The following is a 7686-nucleotide window of genomic DNA, read 5'->3' as shown; positions in this document are numbered from 1 at the left end:
GGGGCCTGGGTCGATCTCCAGTCAGAAAACTAAGACCCTGCGTGCTGTGTGGCACACCCAATAAGACCTGCCCCCACCCCCCACCCCCCAAAAAAAGAGAAAGGATGAAGGTGGTCACTGCTGTCTTCAGGTCCCTCTGTGTACAACAGTGTGCCTGGTTTGTAATTCTGGTTCTTTCTCCTGGGGGGCATCTGGGAGAGAGATTCCATTCTGCATCCCGAGTCAGGGAATCCCTGCTCCAGGGCACCCAGGCAGAGCCATGGAGACTCAGAGGGAAAGCTCTGGGAGGTGCCGTTTCCTGCTCCTGCCCCGAGACCTGAGCCCCAGCTTGGGTGTCTGCGGAGTGAGCCAGGGAGGGAGAGGCTGCGGGAGCAAAAGGAGCCTGAGAGTGTGTGACACCCCTGATGTGCCTCCTACTTCCTGGGGTGGGCTGCGTTTGACACGCATGCGCATCAGCTCCAGAGGCACAGGCTGCGAGGCCAGGGCACGTGACCACCCGTGTACACAGGGAAGCCGAGGACGGCTGTACAGGCTGTGGACTACTCTCAACCTCTTCCTCCTCTTTTTTTTTTATAAAAAAACATAAGCTGCTGTAGAGCGTGAAACAGGCACTCAGGAATGACCGGCAGGACATCTTCATGTTGCCCAGTTCACTCAGGCTTTCGATGCTCCAATGCCTCTTCTTTAAGGACTGAAATATATTCCTGTGGTGGCCCCGGCTCTAGTGGTGCCTGGACACGATTTGGCCCCCCTGGAGTTGTGCAGTGCACCACCTGAACAACTGGACAAGGCTGCTGCTGCAGATGCCATCTGCGCTCTGCAGGTCACATCTTCCCTCGTGACCCCAGAGATCACCATACGAAGTTCATGTGACTAACGGCACCTATGTCACTCTGCATCCTAGGAGCCAACCTCGACCCGGGAAGAACGGGAGCTGGCAACTATCCACCCTGGCGTCATCATCCCTCAGGGGGAGGGCTCTGAGAACATCGCAGAGGGCGTGCTCAGGGACCTCCCGGGCTCCCTCCCACGGCTGTCAGGGGGTTAGCTCACTCACAAGCCGACGCACCCAAGCCCTGGGGGACCCAGGACAGTGGCTCTGTCACGCCCTCTTCCCGTCACACGGGCCCGAGGCTGAGCAATCTTCAGAATAGACACGTGTCCCTAAAGCCGAGCCAACACGACGGCTTCGGTGTCGGCTTCTCCGGTCACAGCCTGGGTCTGGGCCCTGGCACCAGGGAGCGTGGGGGTTTGGCAAACGCACTGAGGGCAGCTCCAGTGGAAGCCACTCCACCCTCCCGGCCGGCCAGGTGTATACAGACCCCCGTCCCTGGACAGAGCGTGTCCCACCCAGGCCCTCCCGAGGCCGAGGGCACTGACCTGTTGATGAACTCTTCATAGCAGGAGTAGATGGCAGCCAGGCACACGGCCACCAGGTTGGGCAGGACCCGGGGATGGGGGCAGTGCCCCGTGGGGCCATGCATGCTGGAAAAGAGCAGAGGGCCGGTGAGTGAGTGGCTGTGGGGGCGCCGCCCAGGGCAGGGAGGTGGGGGGTGGGACAGGGTGGCCCCAGTCCTCTGCAGGGAGGTGGCAACCCTGGGATCTGGGTCCTGGGCTCCGCTGTGCACAGGCATGAGGGCCAAGTTCCGGGCCGGGGATCCCTGGGTTCAGGGAGCCTGGGTTCCAGCCCAGCGGCGCACCCTGGCACACTTTGTAAACTCTCCACTCTTTCCTCAGCTCTGGAATGGGGACATCGGCCCCCTCCTCATTTCAGGACCCAATTCTCTAACTCAGGGGATGACGTCGCCTACAGGAGCCAGGCGGCCTGGGACCAACACGTTTATGCCCAGTGGTTCTGTAAATGAGGACTCACAGCACCTCATTTTCCTGTCCATGTGGGCTGCTTTGAAAGAAAAAGTTATTATCGGCATCCTGGCCTGGCACGGGGTCTGGCACACGATCCTCTGCAAATGCCAGCCACTGTTACTTACCACAGCTATCTCGTGTCTGCTTCCTCATCTGTAAAATGGGTCTCGTACCCCCATTCCCAGTGCTGTTTGGGGCCTGGGGACAGTACCCAAAACGTTGCTGGAAAAACGTCATGGCTGCTGGGGCTAAGAGGCCTAACCTGAAACAGTTTCATAAACCATGACTGGGTGCTGTAAGGGGGCCCTGGAGTCCCCAGGGCTCTGGAAGAAGGACAGTCCTCTGGGTCTGGAAATGCTTTGTGAGTTCCAGGTACTGAGGAGCTTTTGGAACCGGCTTGAACAGGCTATTGTAATTTTCTTAGACAAAATGAGAAGAGTTGTGACGATGATCGCTAATGTTCCTGCCACACTTAGGCCCCATTCTTGGTGTTTACATGTGTGAGTTCATCGAGTCCTCACGGTAACCGGATCAAGTGGGTACCATAGTCCTTATCTTACAGACGAGGACACTGAGGCACAGAGAAAAGTTTAAAAAAATCAGAGCGAAACAACCCCCCTTCCCCCACCACCCCAAAACCGGAAGTGACTCAGAGGATCTGACTTCCTCGAGGCCAAGTTTGGGAGGTGGCTGTTCAGTTCCCCATCAAGGACTCTCCGGGGCTACCAGGAGAAGGTTCCTCACACCCCCAGCACCCACAGGAATACTCTTATCATTTACAACTGCTGCCATTTCCCGAGTTCCTAGTGACCATCAGGCACTGTGCTAGGGGCCTCCTCAGATATTATCTGATTAATTGCACAAACAATCCTGGGAGATAACAGAGGAAAGAGGATCAGAGAAGTACAGCAACTGACTTGATGTCACACAGCAAGTGAGTGCCTCAGATGGTACATGGTCAAGAGGACCCAAGAGGCCCTTGTAGAAGATGAGGTGCCTGGGGCCTCTTAACGCCAGCAGCGCCTCTCCTGGGTGCTAGGGAAAGCTGGCCCGCCGGCCAGGAGAGGAGGGGCCCCAGACGAGAGACCCACCTCTGAATGAACTTCTTCACCACCTCCATCCCCGCGTTGAGCTCGTTCAAGGCAAGGATGTACTCCTGAGTAAACAGCCTCAGTCGTGGGCACTTCCCAAAGTCCTGCAGGGAGCGCAGAGGGCAGGGGTTGGGAGGAGACCAGAAGGGGTGTGGGGTCCCACTCTGCCCCGGGTGTGTGAGCAACGAGGTGCCGCCAGCGACTCCCTCCTCCTAGAAGCACATACGTCTTCCACATGAAGGAACAGGCCTGCTCACTCCTGAGCTCACACCCTTCCATGGCTGCCTGCGGAGCTGGAAGATGACCTGGCACAGGAGGGTCCCTGGCCCTGGTAAGCCACCCTGCGATGGGGCAGGGGTCAGCACGCCACCCAGATGTGCTGGGAACACAGCCCAGCTGGGCCACGTGGGGGCCTGCTGATGCCCAGCCGGCCTCCAGCCATGACCACAAACGCCTTTTCTGCAGCCCCCAAGGGATTCTGGGCCCCCTGCTTCCTGTGTGGGCATGCGTGCCTGAAAGCTGTGGCCTGGAAGGCAGGTGTGTGCCCTGGACAGGGAGTGTGTGTAGGGAGGTGGCTGGTAAGTCCGGGGTCAGCCCAGCAGGGGTGGGGCAGGAAGGAGGAATCACGTGTCCAGAGTGAAGAGCAGGGATGGAGAGTGTGGGCCGGGCCAAGGACTGAGCCCCTTTCCACGTCATGTTAGGGACCCGGAGTCGCTGGGCTTCTGAACCCACGAGCTGGGGTGCCAACAGTCAGGAGGGCCGGTCAGGGTAAGGAATGAGGTTGACCAGCGCGACCTCAGCGGGGAGCCTGGAGGTCTCCAGCCTCCTCGGCTTCTCCTCCAGCCCCCACTCGGGGGAACCCACTTAACAAAAAGCAACCTGGGCCAGGACTCTAATCTAAACAGAGCCCCTGGGGACTTCCCCTGCGGATCTCATGGATCCCACAGGCTCTGGGCAAAGAGCTCGGAGTAGGATGTGGCCCGCCGCCTCCTCTGGCCAGCTCACAGGGTGGGTTTCCAGACCTGCCTGGTGCTCTGCACCTGCAGGGAAGGGCTGAATTAGGCTCCCCAAGGGGTAGGGGCTCGTCTCCTCCCACCCTGCCTGCTAGGGTTACGCCTCTGCATGAGGAGGGCAGCAAAAGCCACGGAGAAAGCTCAGAAGGAATCTGAACACGTGCGTGTGTGTGTGCGCACATACGTACCTACGTGCACACATGCGCACTGGGCTTGAAGACGGGGCCCCTGCCTGAAGCCTGACTGCTTTCACACCCAGGTGGACGCCCGCAGTCCCCGGGAGAAGGCGGCAGGAACGCCCCTCCCTGGGCCCACTGTTGCTCCCTGTGCAACAAGGGCTCCGAGAAATCACCTCCAGGACCCTTCCACCCATGAGGTTTTATGATTCATGAAAACTGCTTCCATTAAGCCATGCTAAAGATAACTGCCATTATCATCTCTATTAGATTTCTGCAGAGCCAAGGTCATTTTTAACATTATAGATTGGCCTGGTGGCCTTTGAACATGTGGGTGAGGGACATCTCGCCTCTTTGGCAAAGTCGAACACGCTCCCCTTGGAAAGCAGGAGGTCTGATCAGCCAGTGGTCCACTAGGACCATGGCGACATCTTCCTGCCACCTTGGCTACAAGAACATGCCAGTGAGTGGCATGTGGGCACAGGAACTAGGATTATTCTTAGGGACGCAGTGAACACGTTGTTTAGAATCTCCAGGGGAACGTACTTAATGACTGCTTCCATATCTAATTTTTATTGCGGCCCAGGGAGCAACACTCTGAGATTCTTAACCTAGGTTAGGACTGCTCATCCACGAGATGGAACACGTGATATACCGACAAGAGCTGCACTCGCAGTATAGGAACTGCAGAGTAGGAACACTCACAGGTCCATGGCTGGCGGCCAGCTAGGCACTCACTAGCCAGTGAGTGACCAGGCGCTCCATGCCAGCTCCCAAACAGCGTCCCGGCCAATCACTGAGCTTTAGGGGGTGTTATGTGGGTGACACCGAAGGCTCGTGGTGCTTCCCACACGGGGCGTGAGCCACAGTCACATTTGCCTCTCCTGCAGGAGGGCCTCACTCCCGACCCGGTCCTGCCTACAGCTCTCCTCACACAGTTCGGTGTGTAATCAGTGGACTTCAAGAGCAAGCGGACTGTGAAGCTTTATAGCATCCCTGGACGCCGGGACCACAGGGGGGAAGTTCTATAAACATGAAGAGAGGGTTCTCGCCTGAGGGATCCCGGGCTCTGCCAGACCACAACAGATGCTATAAATTCTGAGTCTGCCCTGTAGCTGTTCTGATTTTTATCCAGAAAATTACATGGTCAACACTCTGGGCCCATAAAACTAACCAGACATAAGGGAGACGCTGTACGGTCAAGCCTTGGGAGGCTGCCTGAATTTTGACGTTTTCCCCTTTGAAGTCAGACGTCCTAAGAGAACACTTATTAAGTGCTTCTGTACCTGAGGAGGGTGGACCCTGGCCAGGGACGCCCTGGGTGGGTGGTTCCGTCCCTGACAAGTGCGATGAGATGAGGTCTCTTCCCAAAGGAACTCCAGTACCTTTGCTCTGGGCTCCGAGAGAACGTGACCCTCACCTCACACCACATCCACAGTGACTTTAAAGTTAACAGTCAGGGACCCTTTTCTCCCAGCTGGCCAAAGCCAGAGAGTGCCCTTGAAATGATTAAAGCCCAAATCAGGCAGAACACCTCTCAACCCCCACCCCTCAGAGAACTTTCTTTCTTAGTCCTGGAGACAAAACTGGATGGAGGGGACCCACCCCCTGTGCTCAGAAAACAAGAAACACATGTTCATCTCAAACCATGGAGGAGAGCTCTGAAACAAGCGATAGTTCAACGGCGGTGTGCGATAGATCAATCAGAGAGAATTCGCACAGCACCAGCAGGGTTCCCCGCTCATGGGTGCCTGGAGGAAGATTCTGCAGCTACTCTGGGCTCCGCGGGACGAGCGCTGTGATCGACTAAGGATGTCTGCCCTGGGAGTGGGATGCTGGGCGTGGCGCACGTGTCCTGCGTTTCCACCCCTTACTGGGGAAGGGGATGGGCTGCATCTTCCTCTTTGGGGGCCCGGGGTCAAGGCAGGAAAGCTCCCTCACAGATCAAACTGTGAGCAGGTCACCCTTCTTCAGAGCTGTTTTCACACCTGCCCACAGGGTCCCAGAGTGACCCACGGGACTCTCTGGGTCTCCTCGTCTGCAGGAGGCCACAGGCCATCAGGAGAGCCATGTGAGACAATACATTGGAGTGTCACTTGGCTCCAAGAGGCGCTCCGTGCGTAGCTGAGAGCAGGTGTTCCTGTTCCGGTTCCCAGCTGTGGTCCTGGGGCCTGTCGGCCAAGTCTGCTCAGCCCCAGCTTCCCCGCATGCAATGCAGAGAAAACAACCACATCCAGGGCTGTTCCCACTGGCCCGAGGCGAGACTGCAGAAGGGCTGGCGGGCTACAGGCGCCTGGACCACTGAGTGTGCAATGAAATGCTGCCTCTGTGCTTTTAAAATGAACTACAGGGCAGACTTGACGCGGATTTCCCCATGGTTCCCCCAGGCCCTTTTCCTGTCCTGGGATCCCCTCCTGAACACCTGTGACACTGAGTTGTCAGGTCCCTTGGGGCCTCGAGGCTGTTCCCTCCTCTCAGACTCTCCTTATGTTTGAGCACCTGGCCGTTCAGAGGACCATCGTGTGGAACGTTCCTCAGCTGGGACTGGTCTGAGGCTTTTCTCACCATCAGACGGAGGCGGAGGGTTGGAGAGAGAAGACCCCCACGGGCCGGGGCCCTCCTGCTCACATCACAAAGGGTGCCTGCCACACCATGACTTCTTACTGTTGGCCCCAACCTTGCCCAGCAGGCTGAGGTCACGACCGTCAGGTTCCTGCACCGCCCGGCCCTGCTCCCCACTTCCACGGATATTGCCCCCGCAGCCCCCTCCTACGGAGTGAGGGGTTCACCCCCCCTCCTCGAGGGCCCAGTTTCCCAGGTATTATCTGTGATGCTATACACACGAGACCTATCTCTTCTCCCCCGACCACGTTATTTTTGTCATTCCTACTGTGCAAAGATTCTTCCTGTTGCCTTTTACCTGCAAAGCATAGAGCCAAGCAGGGCAGGCTGCACGAAGACCCCAACTTGCAATCCCAAGTCCAGTCCCCTGGTCCTTGGCCGCCAGCCCCATCTCCCAGTTCTTTGGGAAAAGTGACAGACCGGAAGCTCGTGGCCCTCGGGGGGCTCTGCAGGGGGGGGCCCTGGGCAACTCACCATGTTATGCTTCAGGATCCTCTGGACCACAGGGGTGAACACCTCGATGACCACCATGGACCGGGGCCGCTCTCTGCAGTGCTGGGGAGACAGCAGCACATGGTCAGGGACGGGCCTGGTGGGGTCCGGTGGGGCCCCAGCGAGCCCTGACTGCGGTGTGCGGGGGAGGTGGGGACCAGCTCTGCTGCCCGGGGCTCCGGGAGCCCTGACCACCATGTGCAGGGGAGGCGGGGGCCCAGCTCTGCTCCCCTGGGCCCCTGGGAGCCCAGCTCTGCTGCCCGGGGCCCCCGGGAGCCCTGACCACCATGTGCAGGGGAGGCGGGGCCCAGCTCTGCTGCCCGGGCCCCTCGAGCCCTGACCACCATGTGCAGGGGAGGCGGGGCCCAGCTCTGCTGCCTGGGGGCCCCAGGAGACCTGACCACCATGTGCGGGGGAGGCGGGGGC

General features: G+C 58.6%; 1 protein-coding gene across 4 annotated transcripts in view; it reads right to left on the bottom strand.

Annotated features, from left to right (window-relative positions):
• The window catches only part of CMIP (c-Maf inducing protein), a 213864-nt gene that overhangs the window by 29617 nt on the left and 176561 nt on the right, over positions 1-7686 (bottom strand). For all 4 annotated transcript variants that reach the window (XM_010850800.1, XM_010850797.1, XM_010850798.1 and 1 more), the window contains exons 7-9: positions 7243-7323; positions 2958-3061; positions 1381-1485 (exon numbers count right to left, since the gene is read on the bottom strand). In XM_010850800.1, the coding sequence (XP_010849102.1) occupies positions 1381-1485; positions 2958-3061; positions 7243-7323 (290 nt within the window). The remainder of the gene's footprint in view (positions 1-1380; positions 1486-2957; positions 3062-7242; positions 7324-7686) is intronic.

This window comes from Bison bison, unplaced genomic scaffold (genome assembly GCF_000754665.1).
Source record: "Bison bison bison isolate TAMUID 2011002044 unplaced genomic scaffold, Bison_UMD1.0 scf7180017864295, whole genome shotgun sequence".
Taxonomy (NCBI): domain Eukaryota; kingdom Metazoa; phylum Chordata; class Mammalia; order Artiodactyla; family Bovidae; genus Bison; species Bison bison.
The sequence above is the reverse complement of the archived record's forward strand: the minus strand, read 5'-3'. Positions and strand labels throughout refer to the sequence as shown.